The sequence below is a fragment of the Mauremys reevesii genome, linkage group 4 (genome assembly GCF_016161935.1).
Source record: "Mauremys reevesii isolate NIE-2019 linkage group 4, ASM1616193v1, whole genome shotgun sequence".
Taxonomy (NCBI): Eukaryota; Metazoa; Chordata; order Testudines; family Geoemydidae; genus Mauremys; species Mauremys reevesii.
Genome location: NC_052626.1, coordinates 108,127,555 through 108,151,574, shown reverse-complemented (window position 1 = coordinate 108,151,574; position 24,020 = coordinate 108,127,555). Strand labels below are relative to the sequence as shown.

The 24,020-nt window shown below is 48.6% G+C and overlaps 1 protein-coding gene across 8 annotated transcripts in view; it reads left to right on the top strand.

Moving 5' to 3' along the window:
* SYT8 (synaptotagmin 8) overlaps positions 1-11,166 on the top strand; it is a 33,767-nt gene extending 22,601 nt beyond the window's left edge. For 7 of the 8 annotated variants that reach the window (XM_039538937.1, XM_039538933.1, XM_039538939.1 and 4 more), the window contains 6 exons: positions 711-806; positions 1,280-1,447; positions 2,765-2,932; positions 6,142-6,259; positions 8,396-8,529; positions 9,602-9,835. In XM_039538937.1, coding sequence (XP_039394871.1) covers positions 711-806; positions 1,280-1,447; positions 2,765-2,932; positions 6,142-6,259; positions 8,396-8,529; positions 9,602-9,835 — 918 coding nt within the window. Of the gene's footprint in view, positions 1-710; positions 807-1,279; positions 1,448-2,764; positions 2,933-6,141; positions 6,260-8,395; positions 8,530-9,601 lie in introns of all 8 variants that reach the window. The other variant, XM_039538941.1, reaches the window with a different exon arrangement.
* The last annotated feature ends 12,854 nt before the right edge of the window (positions 11,167-24,020 follow it).

Genomic DNA, 24,020 nt, shown 5'->3' with positions numbered 1-24,020 from the left:
CTGGGGCAGTTTCTGTTCAGAAACGACCTCAAGCTAAATTAGCAATGTGTGCTGCAGGCCAGAATGAGGATGGTTTAGCACAGATGTTTATGGAGAACTTCCCCAGCACCTGCCTGTCTGATGACTTTATGGTTCTAGTTAGTGCTATGAGTTACCCATTTTAATGAGCTCCAAGTTAATCAGATATGGAAACAGAGGAAGAAAAACGGAAGTACATGATGCAGTCTGTCTTTGAGTCTGGGAGCAGCCAGCATGAGAGAGATCTATGTGTAGTGTGGCAGAATAAGACATATCAGTGTCCCTTTTTGGACTACTGGTGCTTATTGATGGAGCCTTGCATAATCCTGAGGCTGTCCTGATTTTTGTTTGCTTGGTTCAATTCAATGTGGCCGGTCTTCAGACTCGTATTCCCAGAATGTAATAGGGATCCTTTCATCATTTGTCACAATCTAAACATGACTTTAAAACAGTGACCTCCGGGACTGCAGCACACTGCAGTACAGTGTAATGAGCTTGGGGTTCACTCTTATCTGCTCAGGAAGGAGCAAGCAGCTTGGGCTGGCAGCATCATCTCTGGAATATGGTGACATGGTTAGAGAATTGCATTGTTGCCCCTAGTCTCCAGCCATGGAGAAATCTCAAAGATCCCAGTCTTGAACCTTCATAAGCACTGTTATTTTGGAAGACATTCTGCTGCTTTCTTGATGTAGGTCCAGCCAGATATGGAAGATTTGGAGTCCGGACTCGAGAATGAAAAGCGAGGAAGGCTGCAGTATTCCCTGGAGTATAACTTCCGTAGCCAGGAGGTAGGACTCGCTACGCCAGAGTGAGCTACCTACTACTGATGGAAGTGGCAGGAAATGCCTTTTTCTTGCATGGTCAGATTCTCCTCCTTCACAGCATTCCAAACCCTCTCCTTTCAGAGCCAGCTCTGCACCTTTTCCCCTTGCCCATCACATTTTCCACCCCCACACCAGCCAGTCAGCATGCTGATCCTCTGCTGTGCACGCAGCTCCAGGTCCTCCCCTAAACCTGTGGGCACAGCTGCAGATACTAAATAGGTCCTAGCCCACCAGTTGGCCATCAGGGTCCCTTCTGCCTTCCTGGCTACTGATCCATAACAGCACCCCCAACATTGCTTTCTACAACAAAAAGCACCTACCATGCTATTCTGTGTCCAGTTGCAACAGACTTTGCCTACAGCCACCTGGAAGGTTGCAAAGCCGAGCCAGCTCTCTCTCCTTACATGGGATAACCTTTCGCTGTTGATATTTTTCAGATGAAGGTTGGAGTGAAGCAGGCAGCAGATTTAAAGGCCATGGACAGTGGGGGGACCTCTGACCCATATGTTATTGTCTACTTAACATCTGACATGAGGAAGAAGTATGAAAGCAAGGTTTACCGGAAGACATTGAACCCTGTCTTCAATGAGACCTTCACCTTCCAGGTGAGAAAAACTCTCAGCTACTCCCTCTCATCCAGATTGCTGCTGTAAGTTGCTCTCGACTCACTGCTTGTGAGCTGAAAGCAGAGGTCAAATAGCTAGTGCTGATCCTGCACAGTGCAGATACAGAGTGTGGCATGAACGAGAGCAAGGCAAACAAGTGAGCAGGAGGAGGACATGATCCTGTTAGTGAGAGCACTGCTGTGCGTCCAACAAAATCCTCCTACTTTGTGGCAGGAGTAAGGCCAAGGAGGAGAGACGCAGAAGACAGATGTGTCCTCAGGCCCACCCATTCTTACCCACACGTCCCCTTTTATGCCCTGGATTCTTGAGAATAAAGAAACGGGGTCTGAGATTTTCTTACATTCATACTTACACCTTTTCCCCCATCACAGGGCGGCTCTGTCACTACCCAGTGTGCCACACTGCCTGGCCTGTTTCTTGCTCTCTTAACCACCAACACACACCAGATTGTTACCCTTTTACCACGTGGCTATTTATTCTTCACTTACACAGTATGGCAGAATGCATTGCAGGCTTATACAGTGGGAGGAGACTTCTACACGGCCATCTCTCCTCAGCTCAGGCTCACCCTATGAGCTTCCCCAGCTCCTGTTCCTCCCACTTACATCTTCCTCATTACTGAGCCAAATTGCCTCCTTAGCCCACCAGTTACCACCCAAGGGTCATTAATCCCCAGCAGAAACTGACACATTGGCTTTAATGAAGCCTGCACTCATCCCAGTGCTGCAGCAACCAGGGTGCTACTAATAGTGCCCTGTCACACTCCCCTCCATTGCCCCCCCTGAATCCCTCCCTCATGTGTGTGCTGCAGCACAATCAGTTTGCTCTCCCTGTTGTGCAGCACCATACACACACACTTGCAGGAGTAAAGCTTTGGTCTCCTGCACAAACACTGCTGTGTCCTGCCAGTTTCTTCTGCTGAGCCTGAGTGGGAAACGGGGACTTGTCACCTCTCATTGGTCCCTCCTGCAAATGATCCTGGCAACAAATCTTCCCTCCTTCCTTTGGTTTCCAGGACCCAGGGGTCCTTCCTGCTCAGGGCTTAGGGCCAGAAGAGCAGTGTGTTGGGAATCCTAGCGCTGAATGACCATGGAGGCTGACTCTCACTCTGGGAGAGAAGGAGAGCCTGCCCAGGCCCAGATGTGCCTTCAGCACAAGGGAGTGGCAATGGAGTGAGGGAAGCTCTGTTACAGCTCTGCTGCCCCAGACTCAAGAGACGGAGCGCCAACAGAAGAGCACGACAGTGGTATCGTTAACTGCCCTACTGCAATTCCTTTCTCGTCTCCTCCCGGGCAGATTCCCCAGGCGGAGATATCCGAGTCCACCCTGGTGATGCAGATCTACGACTTCAACCGCTTTGCCAAACACGACATCATCGGCGAGGTCCGGCTGCCTCTGGGCGACTTCGATCTGCAGCACGTAACTGAGCAGTGGCAAGAGCTCACTGCTGCCAGTAAGAGGGAGGTGGGTATGCAAGTCAAACCCTGGAGTGAGGGGAGCAGCACGTGGGCAAAGGGAAATTGAACCAGTGGCAAAATATCTCACAGATCTCCCCATGGAAGTCTTGATTCCACCACTTTCACTCGTCAGCAAATACTTCTGCTGAAGTCCCCCGGGCTAGGACTGTTGCAACCCTTACTCAATTGCACAGGGGTGTAAAGCCTGCCTGGTTGCTCAGATTTCCCCTCCAGACACAGTGAGGGGAGCAGAGGCTACTCCCTCCGCATGCCCTGCAATGAGCCAGTAAGTGAGGAAGGGATGGAAAGGGGTGAAGAGTGGGAGGAGCCAGAATGGATGGCCGGGATTGTGGGTAGTAAACTGCTCCATGAGCCTGGGTGAAATAACTCGCACCTCCCCCAAAGGAGTAGGGAAAGCACAACTGTAGTTGGAATATTTGCCAAAAACAAATGTCAAGTTGCTCTGTTTGATATATAACCAAGGAGCTGCAACTTCTGCTGAGATGGTTGGGACAACACCCACAACAGCGAAGTTCGTTCAGTGTTACGCACAGACACACACAGCAGTCCAAAACAAAACAAACAGTGACAAAAAGGTAAGTTGCAAAAAGTCAGTAAAAGAAGAAAAGAGCGAGAATCGAACCAGCCCCTTAGTATTAGCTTAGTATTAGCTTATATAGACAGTTTTATTTATTTACAATTATTTCACACAACCCCCCCCCATATGGTTAGTAAAAACCTAATAACAAAAATAACATCTCTCTCTTTTATATGTAAAGCAAGTTGTGATGCCCCAGCAACTTTCTCTCATTTAGCAGCTGGCACCAGACACTGCACCAGACACAGGAAGACAGCAGCTGGTAACTTGAGGAATGCACCTCCCTTTCGTATCTCACTTTTTCCCAGGGCTTTATGAAACATGCTGACTTCAGTCAGATTGACATAACTGGTTTTTGTGCTACATCTTTATTCAGGCCTAACAGTTGGTTACAGAAGCAGGATGGCTAAGCCACGCAGTCAAAAGTCATGAGTCAGCACCCCCCATCCCCTCATCATTCATGGCCTGACTTCAAAATCATGAGATTTTTCAAAATAATAAATATTGGGTTCTTTTTATTTGTCTTGTTTTTTGAGCCATTAAGGCTCACATTTTCAAGTTTTCCTCTATAATCATGAGGACCAGAAGACTAGAACTGTACTTTTAAAAAGTTGTTTGAAAATGGAAATTCTCTTATAATGACAGAAGTCCAGGAGCTGAGGTTTTAAGAAAAGCACCAAATATTATGAGGTTCATGATATAAATCACAAGAATTGGCAATGTGGAATTGTTTCTGTTCTCTGGTTGGATGAAATTCTACTAACCAAAACAGTGTGAAATGCAAGTGTTGAAGATGACAGTCAAATCTACAGTTCAAAATTCATGCCGTGCTGGTTATTCACTGTAAATTATACCACTTATGTACTTAGAGTTACATAAAATAGTTACATAAGTTATGTAAATGAGTCCCAGTTACAGCATGAACTATAGTTTGTAGCCCTGGTTTTAATACTCCTAATTAACAATAGAAGTTTGCTATTAATTTTGTCTAGTTATAAAACTGGACAGTTTCTTGGTGTGTCTGAAGATTATTGGCAAATAGGGGGGGAAAAGGTAAAATTCAGTGAATAATAAATTAATAATTTATTCACCTGATAAAAATCCACAATGGAGTGGATTTCTCTCTGTGACCTGATCAAAAATTTGCAAATTTGTCAACATTTCAACAAAAAATTGGGACAGTATTTTCAATGACATTTCCATGAAAATGTGGTCCCACTTTTCAACCTGTATTGCTGGTCAAAGTGTTGAAAAATAGGCAATTTCATCAAAATTTCAACAAAAAAGAGACCTTTTTCAACAAACTTTTCCCCCAGAGGAACATAGCCTTTGATGAACTGTGACTTGCAAAGTATGAGGCTATAATTCCACACTAGAGCAGATCAGAAATTGGGACATCATTTTCACAAATGTTTTCACATTTTCACCTGTTCTTTTTATTGCAATTTCAACCAAAAATGTTGTTTGAAATTTCAAATTTGGAAGTTTTCTCCCACTTCTAAACCCCTGTAGCGTGAGATATAACCTGTGTCCTTACTGTTGTGGTCATGTCCTGTGGCATCCTTCTGGCAGAATTGATTAAATGCAGGAATAAGATGCTGCATTCACAGGCCAGCTCCTTTGTGTATCCACAGGACAGATGCAGCAGAGGCAGTGATGGAGAGCACTAGCCTGAGTCACCCTAACCCTGAACTGGGGACCACTACTGGCCCCAGGCCTAGCCCTAGCCAAGGAAGCCCTACCACCCCGAGGCCTCTCCTAGCCTCCCCTTAGTAATGGAACACTGCCCCGGGAAAATTCCTTTCTTTAGTATCACTAACCCTAGCCCTGGGGCCCCTCCTCTTAGTAATGCTAACTCTAGCCTGGGGAATCTTAATCTGATACCAGGGACCCCTACCCTTAGTATCCCTAACTCTAATGTTGGAATCTCTACCAGCCCTAGGCCAAACCCTAGCCCAGAAAAGCCTACCCTTAATAACCTTACCCCTACCCTAGGAAGCCCTACTCTCAGTAACCCTAACCGTAGCCTGGAGAGGCCTACTTTTAGAAACCCTAACCCTAGCCTGGGGAGCCCTACAATTAGTAACTCTCACCCTAGCTCAGGGAGCCCTACCTGTCCCAGGCATAACACTAGCCTGGAAAGGCCCACCCCCAGTAACCCTAACCGTAGCCTGGGGAGCCTGACCAGCCCCAGGCCTAACCTGACCCAAGAGGGTTCTACCCTTGGTAACACTAACACTAGCTTGGGCAATGCTACTGGAGCCAGGTCTAACCCTAGCCAGTGAAGGCCTACCCTTAGTAACCCTAACTCTACTCTGGGAAGCCCTACCAGCCCCATGCATAATTCTAGTCCAGAGAAGCTTACCCTTTGTAACTCTAAGCCTACCTTGAAGTTCCCTACTGGCCAGAGACCTTACCCTACCCTGGAGATCCCTACCCTTGGTAACCCTATCCCTACCCCTTGGAGTCCTACTGGCCCCAAGGCTAACCCTACTGGCCCCAAGGCTACTCCATAGAGGCCCACTGGCCCCTGGCATTGGCCGGGTTGGCTATATTGCTCTGATCCTGCCATCAAGCATTCACTGATCACTTCTCTTTTGACTTTGTGTTTCTAACAGCAAGAGCGCCTTGGGGAGATCTGTTTCTCACTCCGATACATCCCCAGCAACAGCAAGCTCACTGTGGTGATCTTGGAAGCCAAGAAGCTCAAGAGGATGGACTCAAGTGGATTATCAGGTAAGGCGGAAGGGGCCTGTAAGCGTCCGGTGTGGGGGCTCGGCTGTCTCAGGTGCGGCCGGGAGCCAGGCCACGTCACTACACGGCCTAAATCCGCAAGTCAGTCTCCGAAGGTCCACGGGCTCAGACCCTCAGGCAGGGGCTGAGCACACAGAGTCAGTAATTTATGCCCAAGCCCTCAGTCCGGGCGGGGCAGCAAAACAGCCGTTCTAGGCTCAGATCCTTGGCAGGAGCTGAGCAACAGCAATAGTTCAGGGCTCAGGTCCTTGGCAGGAGCTGAGCAACAGCAATAGTTCAGGGCTCAGGTCCTTGGCAGGAGCTGAGCAACCCGCCGGTAAGTCCAGACTTCTCTGTCTGAGCGCTGGGGTGAGGGGGAGACTGCCACCCGTGAGTGGGGTGGCAGGGGGGACACAGGCCCACCCACTCCACTGTGTCCCAGCCCAGGGCCCTAATAGCAGCAGTTAGTCTGCTGCTGGGTCGGTGGGGTCCTGACCGCAACACACTGACATCGGCTCAACGTCTGCTGTAGCCAGACTGGGGTCAGCTACCCCCGGGCTACTTTCCATTTCCCCCTCCATGGGTACCTGCTCAGTACTGATGTCTGGCGCTGGGTCCCACACCATGGGCTCCTTGCCGGGCTGAGAGCCGGCTAGCTCAGGCTGCTCCTCAGGACTCCGGTCGGGGGGACGCTCAATCAGCTCCTCAGGGTACCGGGCTTGGGGAAGGCTCGGCCAGTCCTCCGCGGGGTACCGGGCTCGGGGAAGGCTCGGCCAGTCCTCCGCGGGGTACCGGGCTCGGTGAAGGCTCGGCCAGTCCTCCGCGGGATACCGGGCTCGGGGCAGGCTCGGTCCAGCCGGAGCTCGGTCAGGAGCATCTGTCCTCTCCGGCCGCCGGGCAGCAACTGAGCATTGGGGCTGGGCCTTTATACTTCCTGTTCCGCCCCTTGACTTCCGGGGGGCGGGGACAGGCGGTGGTGGCTCCGCCCACTGTGGTGGCTGCTCTGGCTCCTCTCTCTCGGGTGCGGCCGGGAGCCAGGCCGCGTTACTACAGGTCCACAATGATTATACAGTGAGGGATTCGGGAGTGTGGGGCACACAAGGAAGGACACACCATGACTCTGCATTGACAGATAAGTTCCAACTGGACAGGTTCTCCTTAAACACAGGTCTGTCTCTGCCCCAGCACAATTCAGACTTGACTCCTATTGCTATAATGGGAGTGGAGATAAGACAGACAGAAATACAGAAGGCAGAGTTGTGGATTCAAATTCAGCCTCAGGTGATGCGGATGAATGAGTTTGATTGTCTAGTTCCAGTTTCCAACACTTACACCATATATTTGCAAGAGAGATAAGGGGTGAGGTAATATCTTTTATTGGATCCACTTCTGCTGATGAAAAAGGTCACCCACCTTGTCTCTCTAATATCCTAGGACCAACATGGCTACAACAACACTGCAAACATATGTTTGTAACATCGTTTGGCAAAAGCTTGTACAATAGGCAACTTCTGCATTTGTCTTCAGAAGAAGGGCTCTGGGGGCAACCTCATATGGTGTGTGTGGGGACTTTGTGTCTGTAGATGGAAAGGGCTCAGGATAGACCTCCTTTGTGTGTATGGGGCTGGGAGAAATTCCACTCTGTGTTTAAAGGAACCCCCTAGCATATGAGGTTAGAAGCCCCATGCCCTGTGCCTCTCCTTTCCGTCTACCCCTCTTCCTCATTTTGCCCCATCACAACCATTGTGAGGAGTAGGAAGGGCTGAAAGTTGGGATTCAGGAGCATTGGCAGAGCTGTGTGGAATTGCAGAAGATATCATAGATCAGGACTGAGGTTGATTGGCTGAATTGTGGGGGAAGCCCAGGGCTGGGAAAGCAGGGGTTGCTGCAGGTCAGGACCGAGATGCACCAGCAAGGCCGTGGGCTACAGCAGCAGTGGGCCCTCTAGGTCAGGACTGAGGTGCATTGGCAAAGCCATGCAGAGGCCAGTTCCCAGGAAAGCTAGCAGAATTCTGAATGCCAATGTTCCATGAAGCTGTTTCATGGGCCAGCTGCGGAAATCTTTGCACCAAGGGATATCATTAATGATACTGGTTGGCCATGCCCTCCACTCCTTCCTACATTCTCCTTGTTTCTCAGACCCCTTCGTCAAAGTGCAGCTTATCTTGAACAAGAAGAAATGGAAGAAGAAGAAGACAGGTGTGAAGAAGAGCACTTTAAGCCCCTACTTCAATGAGGCGTTTAATTTTGAGGTGCCTTTCAACCAGATCCAGGTAGGTTTCCCCAGCCAGGAAGGGCATTCGGTAACAGACATGCACCACTAGCAATGAACCCAAGGTCACTGGCTGTGAAGTGGCTGCTATAACTGAGAGTACTAACAAACAAACAAACAAAAAAAGTCCTGTTGGTGCCATGAGCTGCCATTGTGATGGTGGCTTAGCCTTGCTCAGTTGCTCTGCCAGGCTAAGGGAAATGAAGTGGTGTCTCCTGCAATACAGACAGACATGGAGTTTGGGAGGTGAAGGGTTTGAGTGAGGGGGGGTGAGTGGCGTTCAAGTGCTGCCCCCTCTTGGCTGATGTTGTCATCCTCAGAGGAAATCTCTCACCCCGGATTTACACTGGGGATGTGTAGGGGACCTTGCTGATTGCATTTTTCATTCCAGACCCAGATACTGTATTTCTCACACTTTTCTGTGTAGCACAGCTGGGAGCAGGGGAGTGGTCAGGAGGTAACAGAAAGGAATGGGGAGCATCCCAGAGCGGGTTCTCCCTCTCCCTGGTGTGAGCATGACCCTCCCAGCCAAACAGCTGAACCTCCAAGCCCTTCCCTTTCCAGGGGATAAGCCAAATCCCAAATAAAAGTTCATGCTTTGTTTTCAAGAAGGGGTGGGGATGCATGCCAGTCAGTCAGTCTATCCAATTAGGCATGGCTGGCTTCTTCCTCCTTTTAGACAGGGCCACTAAGCATGTAGGGTTAACAAACCCAGCTGCATCTGCTCTACAGTAGCCACTTAACCCTTCCCTGACTGATTTTATACACACTCCTGCAGAGACCTACATGCCTCTCCATAGGCAGCCCCAGCCAACCTGCTCAGGGGCCAGTGGTACATTTTAGGAGACAGAGAACATACCCCTCACAGAGAGAAGAGATCCCAATGGCATCCCTATGGGAAAATCACCCTTCTCTCTAGCCATGCTCCCTCATTTTCTTTTCCTCTGAATCCTTTTGCCCACCCTCTTCTTCTGCTTCCTTTTCTATCTGCCCCCATTGTCATTATTCTCCCTTTCCATACATCCCCTCCTTCCTTCTCTCTCTCACCTGTTCCATTTGTGCCTTCCCTCCAGAACATCGACTTGGTGATTTCAGTCTGGGATCATGACAAGGTGACCAAGAACCAACAGATCGGCAAGCTATTTCTGGGCTGTAGAGCCACAGGCAACCAGCTGCGCCACTGGTCAGACATGCTGGCCAATCCCCGCCGACCCATCGCCCAGTGGCACAACCTGCAGCCGGTAGAAGAAGTGGACAATGCCCTGGGGCTCAAATCCCACTTCAAGCTGCCTCTGCCTGGCAAATAAAGGGAGGCTTCTATCTCTCTCTCCACTCGGGATCATAAGAGCGTGCTTGGATGGATGGTCTGGAGTGCCAAGGAAAGGCAAGAAGTGCCCGGGCTGGGAGAGTTGGGGGGATTTTGCTATGAAGATTCTGTATCGATTAGATTTGTAGCCAAAATATAAGTGAGCAAGAACCAAGTTCCCCAGGCCATGTTGGGAGCTGGTCACTCATGCATATGGCACCTTAGGGTAATGACAAGAGCTTTGAGAGCACCAGAACCTACAATCCATCCCCAGCATAACTATCCTCTGCTTCGAGCCAGTGGAGGGAACTGCGTGGAACATGTCTCTGTGCTAAATTTTGGGGTTGGGAGTTGACACAGAGACATGTATACCCAAGGCAGGGTGGATGGGGATCTGGAAACAGCCTGGCCTCGGGTGAGGAGGAGGATACTGGCCATGTATGGACACATGGAGTGGGTTATTTCCACCATGTCTAGGAGAGAGAAATACATGCGACTGAAAATAATGCAATATTGACACTTCCTTTGACACAAACCTGCACAATAACAACAACACAGTTCAATGGACTGGCACGGATGGATGGGCTGCTTCTTACTGGAAGGAGCCAGGTGGGATGATCATCCATAATCATGTTTTACTCGGGGGAGAGCATTCCTAGAAGATTTTTATACATGCCAAAGATGCTGAGACATGGCAGTCTAGGGAAAGACGTGATGTCAAGGAGTCTGGTCCTCAAATTGAGGGGCAGAAGGACAGACTTGCAGTCAAGGCACTGGAGACCTGGGTTAAATTCTCTGCTCTGCTACAGGCTTCCAGTGGACTTTGGGCATGTCACCTAGTCTCTCAATGGGAATGCCATGGCTGCCCTACCTCCTAGGTGTGGGATGGGGCACCCACTTTGATACAATGGTCATGGGGCTATGTACCTAGTTAGACAGACCTCCTGCAAGGATCCCATCCTCAGTTCTAGGAGCCACTTCACAGCCAGTGAGCTTGGTGTGTGTCGGTTACAGTGTGCTCTCCCTGCCTGGCTGGATGCTGCTGCTGTATTTAACATGGATTAACTCCCCTTGATTGCAGCATATGAACTTGGTCCCAAAAGTGTAAGAGAGTTTTAGGTGAGTCTAATTTATACCAACATCACATATTGCCTCTGATTTTGGCTCTGTTTCTTATGGAGAAAGACCTGCAAGGACAAGCAACTTGCTTGCCTTTGGGGAGGAGAGAACTGAAGACATTAAAGTCTTTGATTTATAGGAGAAGAAAATTAAACTTAAATTATCTGGAGCTCCACTGAATGGCTCGCAGAGAGTTAAACAAATACCAACAAGGCGCAAAAAGCTGAGAAAAACTGTAATAGAGATTAATAACCTGAACTTGACTAAAAAAAACATTGTCCAGGATCCTTAATAAATGTTCTGAGTTTAATGCTACTTATTATTGAACAAGCTGGAAAAAAACGAGACGATCATTCTGAAATTGATGCAGCAAGTAGAGTGAGGCCTATAGTGGGCAAATGGAATATAGTGGGTACATTTAATGAACTAAATGGTAAAATAAATCAGCTGAGAAATGCCTGTAGAACTGACATGCAGCGAATTAAAGCCTCAGGCTTAAGAGACAATAGACTGAACTGTACCAAAGGTAACATTTATAAATGGATGCAGAGTTCAGAATTCATCTTGGAGTGGAGGTGGGGTGTTTAGGTCCATTCTATAGAGGGTAGCGGTTTCAGCTGGTACAGTGGCAATGGGACTGTCAGGGTCACTAAAGAAGGGTGAATCTGTGTGCCTAATTTAAAATTCCTTTGTAAATGTTGGCTTTGAAGGATCAAGTTGGCTGTTACTGGGGTTTTGTTCTGTTGAGGAGGGTCTGAATAAAAAGCAGCAGGGGGGGTGGAGAATAAAATATTGGTCAGTTTCCCAGCAGCGACAAAATCAGTGATGCAGAATCTGGGCTGATTCTAACTGTAACTTGCTTTATCTACACATGTACACCAGTCCTGGAACAAAGGTGGTCAAACAGCATGTAGGTCAATCCCTGCTTCCAGGAATTTCAGCCCAACATCAGTGGCTGATTCCTAGGAAGTAACTCTGCCTCAAGAATTGACTATTCAGAGACAAAGATAATGAGCAAGCTTTCCTGCTGCTTTCCCAGCTTCCTCTCTCTTCAAGCTGCCGCTGCACAGAACGTTGCATAACCCAATCTAGCAACCGCACAACATATCTTCCTAGTAAAAATTTGCTCACGCAGTAAGAAAAGGAACTTAGAATTCTAAGTATATGAGTGCCATCATCTGCTATAACAATACTTACTGAAAAAAGAAGGTGAAAGATGGAGTGAAGAGCTGGGCAGTGTGCGAAAAAGCTACAGAGGGTTCAATTCAATGTTCAATGTTTGGGTCCAGGTGAAAACACCCTGTCACTGTGGGCCTCTATGCCAGGTGAGATATGCTGGAGTGGGGAGGGGATGGGCATTCAGGGTGTGACCAGGGAGTGGGTGTTTTTGAGGTATTCACTGTTCTTATTCCTCAATAGTTCTGTGGATACTGGCTGCGGGAGCTGAGGTCTTACTTTGTAGAACTGGAACATTTGCCTCAGCTAGTGGACAAGCACTGAACTGGAGAAGGACAGGGCCTCCTCACCCTTTATTCAGTCTGGACTTGTTTCCTTGTGAAGTAGCTTGTAGGAAGCCTGTGGTTCTGAGGCTTCAAACAATTGTCTGGCATTTTCCATGGATCTTCAAAAGTGAGGGGCATCTGCATGAGAATGGAAGGGAGCTGGTGCTGTCACCGGGACCAGATGGTCTTCATCCAAGAGTTCAGAAGGAACTCAAATATGAAATTGCAGAACTACTAACTGTGGTTTGTAATCTATTGCTTGTACCAGGTGACGGGAGGTTAGCTAACATAGTGCCATTTTTTTTAAAAAGGCTCCAGAAGCGATCCTGGTGATTGCAGGCTGGAGGTCTAACTTCAGGGCCAGGCAAATTTGTTGAAACTATAGTGAAGAACAGAATTATCAGATACATAGATGAACACAATATGTTGGGGAAGAGTCAACATGGCTTTTGTAAAGGGAAATCATGCCTCACCAATCTATTAGAATTCTTTGAGGGAGTCAACAAGCATGTGCACAAGGGTGATCCAGTGGATATAGTGTAGAACTTTCAGAAAGTCTGATAGGGTCCCTCACCAAAGGTTCTTCAGCAAAATAAGCAGTCATGGGATAGGAGGGAAGGTACTGTAATCACAGATCCATGGTTAAAAGATAGGAAACAAAGGGTAAATAAATGGTCAGTTTTTACAGAGGAGAGAGGCAAATATCTTTGGGGGACTCCACTCTGTACTGGGACCAATGCTGTTCAACATATTCATAAATGATCTGGAAAAAGGGATGAACAGTGAGATGTCAATGTTTGCACATGATACAAAAAGTTACTCAAGATAGTTAATTCCAGAGCTGTCTGTGAAGAGTTACAAAGCAATCTCACAAAACTGGGTGACTTGGCAACAAAATAGTGGATGAAATTCAGTGTTGATAAGTGCAAGTAGTGCACCTTGAAAAACGTAATCCCAGCTATACATACAAAATGATGGAGTTTAAATTAACTGTTACCACTGAAAAAAGAGATCTTGGAGTCATCGTGGATAGTTCTCTGAAAACATCTGCTCAATCTGCAGCAGTAGTCAAAAAAGCCAACAGAATGTTAGGGACCATTAGGAAAGGGATAGATAATAAGGCAGAAAATATCATAATGCCCCTATATAAAATCCATGGCACACCCACACCTGTTATACTGTGTGCAGTTCTGGTTGCTCCATCTCAAAAGAGGACATATTAGAATTGAAAAAAGTGCGTAGAAGGGCGAGAAATTGATTAGGGGTATGAAACAGCTTCCATATGAGGAGAGATTAAAAAGTCTGGGACTGTTCAGCTTAGAAAAGAGATGACTAATGGGGGGATATGATAGAGGTCTATTAGATCATGAATAGCATGCAGGAAGTGCTATTTACCCCTTTACATAACAAATGAACCAGAGGTCACCCAGTGAAATTAATAGGCAACAGGTTTAAAACAAACACAAGGAAGTACTTCTTTACACAATGCACAGTCAACCAGTGGAACTCCTTGACAGAGGATGTTGTGAAGGCCAAAAGTATAACTGGGTTCCAAAGAGACTTAGATAAGTTTGTGGAGGATAGGTCCATCAATAGCTATTAGCCAAGATGGCAAATGATGTAACCCCATGCTCTTGATGTCCCTAAACCTCTAACTGCCAGAAGCTGGGACTGGATGACAGGGAATGGACAATGTGGTAATTGCTCAGTTCATTCCCTCAGAAGCATCTAGCATCTGCCACTGTCGGAAGACAGGATACTGGGCTAGATGGACCATTGGTCTGACTCACTATGGCCATTCTTATACAGGGAGGAGAGAGGGTTCTTTATACAAGGTAAACCCAAGACGGGAGAACTGAGCCATTTAACTGTGAGAGAAGAATTCAGTATCATCTCTGGCAAGTCAACCCACCTACCCTTTAGTTTTTAATGCACTTTTGAAGGATTTTTTTCTTCCTCTGTATTTTGATGCTGTTTTCCACATGGCTTTGAAAACCTCACAGTGCATTGTCCTTATGTTCTGGCTAGGTTCTTTTTGCTCCTGCCTGTTCCTGCTTGGAGCATGGCTCAGGGAGCTCATCTTCTTCTCATTTCTTCCCCTTGAACATAAAGAAAAGGTCTCGTGCTGTGATGGAAGGATCCACCTGCCTGAATGAAGCCATGGTGGATGGTATCTTGGTAATGGGAGGGAGGATGGCCTTGTGGTGCTAGGCGCTGACTTCCCCTCTTTTCCGTGGGTGCTTGACCCCCCCGACCCCTTCTCTGCTCCCACTCCACCCCTTTCATGAGGCCCGCCCCTGCCCTGCCTCTTCCCACCCCTTACCTGCCCCCATTCCAAAGTTCCTGCCCCAACTCAGCCCCTCCCTTCCCCTATTCCAACTCCTTCCTCAGATCCCCGCCCCAGCCCCGCCTCTTCCCTGCCTCCTCCCCTGCCTCCCAGACCATGCAAACAGCTGTTTGGCGGCGGCCGGGCGGGAAGCGTTGGGAGGTAGATGGAGGAGCAGGGATGCAGTACACTCGAGGGGGGGTGAGGGGATGGGGAGCTTGGCTGCTGGTGGGTGCAGAGCACCCACTAATTTTTCCCCATGGGTGCTCCAGCCCGGAGTACCCACAGAGTTGGCGCCTATGCTTGTGGTTAAAGTAGCCACTTGGTACTAAGAAGGGCTGAGTTCTTATCCTGGCTTGGCCTTAGACCCTCTGTATGACCTTCGGTTAGTCATTTGATTTCTCTGTGCCTCAGTTCCCCATCTGTAAAACAGGAATGTTAAGCCTTCCTTTCTAACAATCAAAAATATGTGATTCCCCAGACAGAAGACAATACACAACACTCCTACTGTTACTCTACACTCACTCACCCTCACCTGTCCTCCTCAAGGAGCTATCCCAGAATTCCTGTTTCTGTTCAGCCTCTGCTCACATCAGTTTGCCTCTGCTCTTGCCAGGGTCACCAGCCCTTAAATGCCCGGGATTTTTAAAAATCTCCTTCCTGTTTGCTGCAGCCAGGTGTGAGTGCAATCAGTTAATCTTTCAGGTGACCATGCCTCAGCATGGAGCAATGGCGGCTTGTGGACCTCATCAGTGCAACAGGAGGATAATGATGACACTTTCTGAGCAGGGGGGGGACAGGAGGAACTACTGGGATGGGGGGACACCCCCCAGTGGGCATGCAGCCAGGATCTCTTCTCAAGCCAGGAGATAATCTGCTCAGTTATCTCAGCAAAAGTTTCAGCCAGGCGTGGGCAAACTGTTTGTTTCCCAGTCACGCTGACGCGGCCGCGCGCCACTGTTCGCAAGTGGGGGATCATTTCTGAACACAGGTCAGTGTAACAATTCATGTCTGGAGATAGTGATAATGCTGCTGCTGTTTAAATGTTTCATTTCTACAGTTGACCTGAGTGGGCAGATGTTCCCACACAGCAGAGGCTACAAAATTAAAAAAAAAAAAAAAAAAGAGCAAAGAGGACATGCTGAAAACTGTTCTTCATCACTGCCCACCTACCACCCACCCACCCCCCACCACCTCTCAACCCCCCATTCATATGCACCAGTAGTGTGCAATTAGTTAAACTTAAACAGCACACCAGACATAACAGACTTGTGACTGTACAGTTCCACAACCCACACCCCCCCCCTCCCTGTTCATCTGTGTGTTGTGTGTGTGTGTGTGTCTGTCTGTCAAGGAAGTTTTTTTTTTCTTTTTTTTGAAAACAAATTTTTGCTTTGAAATTTTATTAGATAGAGAGTATGAAAGATCTAGCAGAGAAAAAAAAACTGCAAATCAAATAATTTTAGATAATATAATAAATAACAAGTGTAAACAGTGCATCACTCCCATGCAAGTCAGCAAACATGGCTTCAAGCTTCAGCCCTTTCCTCTTTCCCCATCCCTAATCCTTGAGCCTGTGGCTGGCCTCTCTCTCTAGCCTGCTGCTCTGTGGTGGTGCATATTCAGCTCAGGACTTGAACCTCGGTGGTCCATGCCTCACTGAATGTTTCACCTTTCCCTTCACAAATATATGGGAGGGTACAGCAAATATAATAAAACGGGGATGCTGCTTTCCCAAGTCTAGCTTCCATACAAACAACGCCAGCGTGCCTTTAAACGTTGCCGGTCCTTCCTTGCCTCAAGCTTCCCTGTATAGGGTTTCATGAGCCAAGGCAGGATGCCAGGTGGGATCTATTGCCTCTCCACAGTTAGGAAACCCATTTGTGCAAAGCCATCCACCATGTCAGTCACAGTCTTTCTTAGCAGGATACTTTCCCACTCCAAACTGGTTCTAGCTGTCTGGTTGCCAGCTTCCAGATTGCAATAGCCAGGGCAGCTCTCAATCTTGTGTCCTGTCCCATGAAAGTGGCTTGTTCTGCAGCCACTGCTGTCATCCCAGACTTCCATGACGATGTGATCCCACCACTCAGTGCTTGTTCAGACTCCTCGCTGTCACTTTGGAGCTGAAGGAATAGCTCGACTGCCAAGCGTGTTGTGCTGGCGACACTCATCAGCACAGTCCTCAGCAGCTGGCTCCATTTCGAGTAAAACAGACACTCACAATGGCGCCAAACGTTGCCGGAAAGACAGAATGCTGGGATGTGAGCGATGCACCACGGGCGTTGAACAGGAAGGGAATGACCCACACACTTCCTTCCCTTCCTAACTCCCAGCGCTGCAACTTGTAAGTGTAGCCATACCCTTAGTTAAATGGTAGGGAAGGAAATGTTCTTCTCCAGCTTTTAAAAAGGCACCTCAAACTCTCTAATCACTCTCTCTGGCCAATTTCTAAGGTTTCTGTCCCTGTGATAGCTACCTGCCATTGTATATTAGTGCTAAACCATGCAGTCACAGAGTCAAAATAACATAGACTTAAACTACATAAAAAGAGCTCTCTTGAGAGGAGTCTTTGAAATTCTGATGAACAGATGGATGCTCAACCAATGTGCCACTTTGCTAGTTGCATGTCACACACCCACTGGTCACAGACATTTTTTTACTATGAGCTCAACCCTGGAGAAATTCAAGCAGCTTGAGAGCTCTCTGGAGTCCCAGCCTGCAAGCTACACATGAGACAGTGTTAGGAAACAGATGGTGTTCTCCAGGGGAGTAACACATCCCATCTCTGACCTCTGCAATGGAACAGGCTTTACTACACAAGGAGAGAAATCGGCATCGCTCAGTCTTTCAGGGCTAATCCGTCCCAGGGCAAAGGGGGGCAGTGTAAGAGCTCCATTTGCCTAAATCAGGGGTAGGCAACCTAGGGCATGTGTGCCAAAGGCGGCACGTGAGCTGATTTTCAGTGGCACTCATTTTAAAAACCTTATTTACTTTACATACAACAATAGTTTAGTTATATATTATAGACTTATAGAAAGGGTCCTTCTAAAAACGTTGAAATGTATGACTGGCATGCGAAACCTTAAATGAGAGTGAATAAATGAAGACTCGGCACACCGCATCTGAAAGGTTGCCAACCCCTGGCCTAAATCCTAACTTGTACCCAGCTGCCCAATAGCTTCTATAGGCCTCATGACAACCAGGGAATACACAATGTGTAGAACTCCTCCTGGGCCTGCCTGGGGCTCTTGCAGGGGGTGAATATATGTGTGTTGGGGGAGGGTTACCGAGCTCTGTCTGCACACGGCAGGAAGGGCCTCCTACAGGAGGGAGTACTAACCGAGGGAAGGAGAATGCAGGGCAATCCCTGAACTTTATCCTGGAATTACTGGGAATTTTTCCATTGATATCAGTGAGAACAGGATCAGGCCTGTGAAGAGAAGACCAGCAGATTGCACAGAGCTCACTGGATGAACAGAGCCAAAGTGACAGGTGGAAGGTAATTCAGTTAGTTAATATGGGTCACACAAATGCAATCAAACAAGGCAATTATGGTTCCCCCTGTGTTTAAAGTGCCTCAGAAGGATTGGTGCAAGGTTCCTGAGCTCTGACTCCGGTACAGCTATCCCCTTTGGGGAGAGAGAGAGAGTCAAATAATTTGAAAATGCTAGAAACCTGTGGTGTTCTCCATAGGATTTAAAGCAGGGTTAAGGGTCTGAGCTATGAATGTTCAGGTCTAAGGGAAATATTCCTTCAAGAAATCTCTGTGTTAATCTCACTGAAACACCTGCACTGAGAAATTAGCTGAATGCTAAACTCAATGGGGAATTGCTACACAGAAATCACAGGGTGCTAAACCATCTGAAAAACGAACACACCCGAGAAACACTGATCAGTAAGGATACGATTCTGTCATGGAGGTCACGGATTCTGTGACTTTCCGGGACCTCTGTGACTTCTTCTGGGACAGGGCTGGAGCAGCTGTCAGTCCCGGGTCATCAGAGCAGGGCTGAAGCAGCAGCTGAGGTTGGATCAGCACCTCTGGGGCTGAAGCAGCAGTGGTCAGCCCCTGAAGCAGGAGCAGTGGAAGGGCTGAAGCAGCTTCCGGCGGTCAGCCCTGCTGCTGCCAGAGCAGAAGCAGCAGTCCGCGGGCTGCTGGAACAGCGGTCAGCCCTGGGCCCGCCGGAGCAGCGGCTGGGCAGAATCTTACCCTTACGCATAAGAAATATAAGCTCTTTTGGGCAGGGAGGATCTTTTTGTCTTGTGTTTGTACAGCACCTAGCACAGTGGGGCCCTGGTTCATGGCTGGGGCTCCCAGGCACTACCGTTAACACAGATAATAAATATTCCCGGTATTTGAAATCATTGATGCTTGCACCAAGCTGCGAGCAGTTCATAGCCTGGAGAGTGAAATTTTAGAGCTAACAGCTGCAAGGGACTCTTCTAATGCATTAGTGAGCCAAGTACAGTACAGAGAGTTGCTGTATAAATGTGCATTACACTGTTCTGCCATTGCGCCTCCGTTATCCATTGCTGTTCCAGTCTCCCTTCCCCCCCAAGTTCTGTCAATACCACTCAGTCCCAGACTGCAGCAGCCAGTTATTCCAGCCCTGGCCTTCTCTTTAATAGAATCCGCATGTCGTGCCAGACTTTGTGGTTTTTGCAAAGTGACCTAACCTCCATTAGGGACGTGGACGAGACCAAATCCTTCCATTTGTTCCTCAACTAGATTTGATGCTGTCTCCCTGCAAGTTAAAAGCTGATACCTAATGCACTGACCCGCTGTGTCATCCCTGTGGGAGCTGTCAGGTTCTAACCCCTAATGACCTCTTTAGCCCTATCACAAACTTGTTTCATGAGAGCCTTAGGTAAAGGAGAGCAGATAATGGAGACCACAGTGTATTCCGCCCCCCACCAGCGACTCCCATTCCAGTGAGTTCTATTCTCAAAGTCATGGGTGAGACTGTTTTCTCTCTCCTTCATCCTCCATCCTGGCCCTTGTTTTTTCTATTTCTCAGCTTGGAAGTCACCAGCCCTAGCCCTACGCTTATCCCATAAATGGTCACAGTGAAAGCAAAGTCCCCTTCTCTCTCCCTCCCGCCTTTTTGTATTTTAGACTCTCCTCAGTAGGTGGATTTTGCTGTCAGATGGAGAGTGGAGGAGAGTGTGGGAGCAGGTGGGACTCACTCTGGTAGGCTGGCGGTGCCTGCGCTCATGGCAGAGTGATGTCTACTGGGGGCATCTGTAAAGCAGACACCCCCCTTCCATAGCTCTTAGCTATGGGTGGGATTGGAGAGAGCTGCCAGAAAGAATCAAAGTAGGAACTCTCTAGATGAGGAAGGAACAGTAATGGAGGGTCAGCAGGGGTCTCTCTGAATAGATGTGCCCCCCACTTTGTTATAGAGTTGTCTCTGGTATAGCAACTTCATTTAGAGGCAAGGCTCCTGGGGCTCCATTAAACCCTGTTAAAAGCTTCTCACTATGTCTTCACTTGCTTTGCTTGTAATGCTCCCACCCAGCATGCTGAGCTGGTGAGAATACTGTTCTAAAGAGAGGGAGGCTGCAGGTCTGCTTGCAAAGCAACCCCCACTGGGGCTCAGAGCGCAGGAGCTGTCTCCCCTCTGCAGAGCTGGAAGAGGGGAAGGGCCCCAGCCAGAAAGTACAGGGCTGAGGGCAAGATATCAAAGCAAGGTCCTCTTTGTAGTCCCACCCAAACTGTCCTCCCCTCCCCACTACCCTGCCTCCTTCCCCTGTGGGCTCACTTCCCCATTAGATTGATTTCCCTCCTCTCCCAACATATGCATTCTGAAGCTTTTATTTCAGCGCCAGCCAGAGATCGGACTCACTCACTGTTGCTCAAATTACCCTTTGCACCCCCTGATGAGCTACCCACTCCCATCCATGCTGGGACCCAGACGCATGAGTGCATTCATCCAGGTACCACGGCAAACAGTCAGCCAGACACATTTGTTGGCTCCTGATTCTCATTTCCTAATTCCTGTGCTTGGGGGACAGGTGAGCATAGCAAAGGTGGCATTCATCTATCTTGGAGCTGCTTGTATTCTGGAGAAACAGAGGGGAGCTGGAGTGTAGGGCACTCCAGCCACACCCTAGACCTGCCCCCTGTACTAGAGACTGGTAGAAAGACTTTGTCTATGTCAGCATTAGTAGAGCCCAGACCTGGGCCCACTGACTGCAGTGGGGCTTTGCTGCTGTAAATCCAGAGGCACTGAGAGCGGATTCCAACCCTTACTCTGTAAAAAGTAAAGTTTGCTGTAACCTGCTCTGCACGTTCCTTCCCTCCCCTGCCATCTGCAGCTGAGCCATCCTAGGGGGACTTATTGCTCATAGATCGTGAGACACTGGGAACTGTCTTTTCTCAGTTATACCACGCCACCCTCTTTCCAGCAAGGAGCCTGTGAAGCACTCAGCTGCCTCTCTGGATCCTAGGCTGTGACGCGTAGCTCCATCGAGAGAGCAGTATCCAGGATACCCAGAACCAGCAGAGCCAGCCAATCGCAGCCTCTGAGAAGCCAGTTCCACAGAGGAGCAGACCCTTCATAACTGATTGAGCCATGCCTGTTCGTTTCACGGAAACCAGTGGCACTGAAGTTAACCGGGAGCGTTAAGAGGAAGAGACAGAACAGCTGAGCGCCAGTTGCTGGTGATGCCGTGTAGCACTGCTTGATTTACAAGGACACATCAGGTAAGTAATTCTGTAAACTTTGTTTCAGCAGCTCTTGCTCGGTGAAAAGGAGAAACGCCGGCAGGGTCCATCTCTGTACTTTATGGCCCTGGCTGCTGTAGTATCTGAATGCCTCACAGTTAGGGCTGCAGGTCTGTCATGATGCAGAAAAAGTAATTGCTATCAGCAGCTGTATTAGCAATGTAAGCAGAGTAGCATTTCAAAGTACTGATCTCAGTGAGAGCGACTGAATGTGCTAATGTATTGTGGGTTGGCAAGAGAAAGCTGCTGGAATTCTGCAATGGTCTGATCTAATGCTTCTTTACAAGGGAGAATTTGCTCTGGTGTGAGATGGCAAGAGGTTCTGGGCTTTGTTCAGGAAGGGACACTTTGACCACTACTAGCCCCAAGGGAAAACTTGATCACCGCTCAGCTAGACACTGCTTGATATTCTTAGAACTGTACAGAGAAACATTCCTTGGAACTAAGGGAAATGACTAGCTGCAGATTTCATTAGAACAGGACTCTGGAGAGCAAATTATGAAAGATGCATCTTCAGTTTGGAGTTCATGAGAGATGGAAGTGCTCAGCACCTTGCCAGGATTTGACCCTGACTGAGACAAGATGGTGAGGGCATCCCAAAGTTCTATGGCTAAATGTTGAAACTGGCTGTACAATCCCTGTGTGCTAGCTACAAATTATACCTTGGTACTTTGAGCTCAGCAGAACAGTATTTGCTGTCAGTTGTACAGACAGCTGCATTGTACATGCATCTTGATTTGACATTTATTAAAGCACCCTGAGTGTGATCAGTTTTGCAAGGAAACATTATTATCCTTTCCAAAAATTTAAATACCTGATGGGCTTATGGAAAGCCAAGAGGACATTGGAATAGGGCAGACAGGCTCTTCTACAAGCTGTAATGGTCTGGGTAACAAAAGCAGTCAGGAGTGGCTTAAAGTAAGATTCTGGCCTTATGTCAGGAGAAGGATGGACCCACCTGGAAGACAGAGCAGTAGTACAGTGCGCAGATGTTTGCTGCAGGCTGGCACCCGTTGGGATGGGGATGGACTGCCTCAGTTGGGAGGAAGATCAAGGATGCTGGATTGGGAGGAAGATAAGTCTTCCGGGGGGCTGGAAGGAGCAGTCTGTCCCTGTAGAAGGAAGCCAGGAGATGGGGCTGGGAGGGAGATATGGTTAGGGGCAGGGCCGGCTCAGGTTTTTTCGCCACCCCAAGCAGCGGGGGAGGGGGGAAAAAAAAAGCTGCGATTGGCAGCACTTCGATGGCAGCGGCAGCGGGTTCCTCTCTCCCAGAGAGACTGAGGAACCCGCCGCCGAAGACCCGGATGTGCTGCCCCTTCCCATTGGCCACCCGAAGCACCTTCATCGTTCGCTGGTGTCTGGAGCCGGCCCTGGTTAGGGGAAGCAAAGCCCATTTGGCCAAGCTGCAAAATGTGAACCTGGATTTAGAACACTGTAAAGTTTGGGGTGTTTGGATCCCAAGGTAGGGAGTGGGAACAGGCTCAGCCCATTGGAGAGAGAAGGATAACTTGCAAAACTGCTCTCTGCTTCTGGCACTGGATTTCCAACGCCATCATAGGCCTGGATTTTCTGCATCTGGAGTTTTGGTGTGAACGTGTCTCTAGCCACCCTAGTGACAGTTGTGAGACTCCTTTCGCCCCAGACAGACTGATTTCGCCGGGGCTGGAAGCCTAGGGGCTTATGGAAACAAGGCTGTATTGGCATTGGAGAGTTTAGCATGTGGAATTGCCTAATGTCTTAGACCAGGGGTTCTCAAACTTCACTGCACCGCAACCCCCTTCTGACAACAAAAATTACTACATGACCGCAGGAGGGGGAGGCCAGAGCTAAAGCCCCACTGCCTGAGGTTGGTGGGGGTCAAAGCCAAAGGCCAAGGGCTTCAGCTCCAGGTGGGGGGGCCTGTAACCTGAGCTCCGCCACCAAGGCTGAAGCCAGCCCTGGCAACCCACTTTGGGTCCTGACCCACAGTTTGAGAACCACTGTCTTAGACGCTATGACATACGATTTCAAAAAGATATGCCTCCTCCATGGGACTTGCATATTCTGCTGGCGTTGGTCACACACAATGCTGGGCTGTCTCACGTGGACGCCTGTGAAACAAAGGAGCCAGTCCTAGTGGAACTTGCATCTCCATGCTGAAGGCTCCTGCCATGTGACAGCACAGAATCAGAGAGGTGTTATGCAGTCATGTCCCATGCTATAGGAGGCTCCAGCACGCTGTTCTGTGAGAAGGTAAAGAAAGCCACATTCACTGATATTTAAATTTCCCCTGAGCACAGGCAGGCTTCCAGGGCTGAATCCCAAAATCCCTCATTCAGTTTACACTTGGACAAATCTCCCACAGACTTCAGCATCACTCAGGATCTGGCTATTTCTAGACATGATAGCAGATGGACTGTTAATAACTGCAGGCCAGTTAATTTTACCTCTGTTCCACATGAGAAACCTCCGTTGAATTATAAAATGGTAGGTTATTTAGAGGATTCATAGATTCCAAGGCCAGAAGGGACCA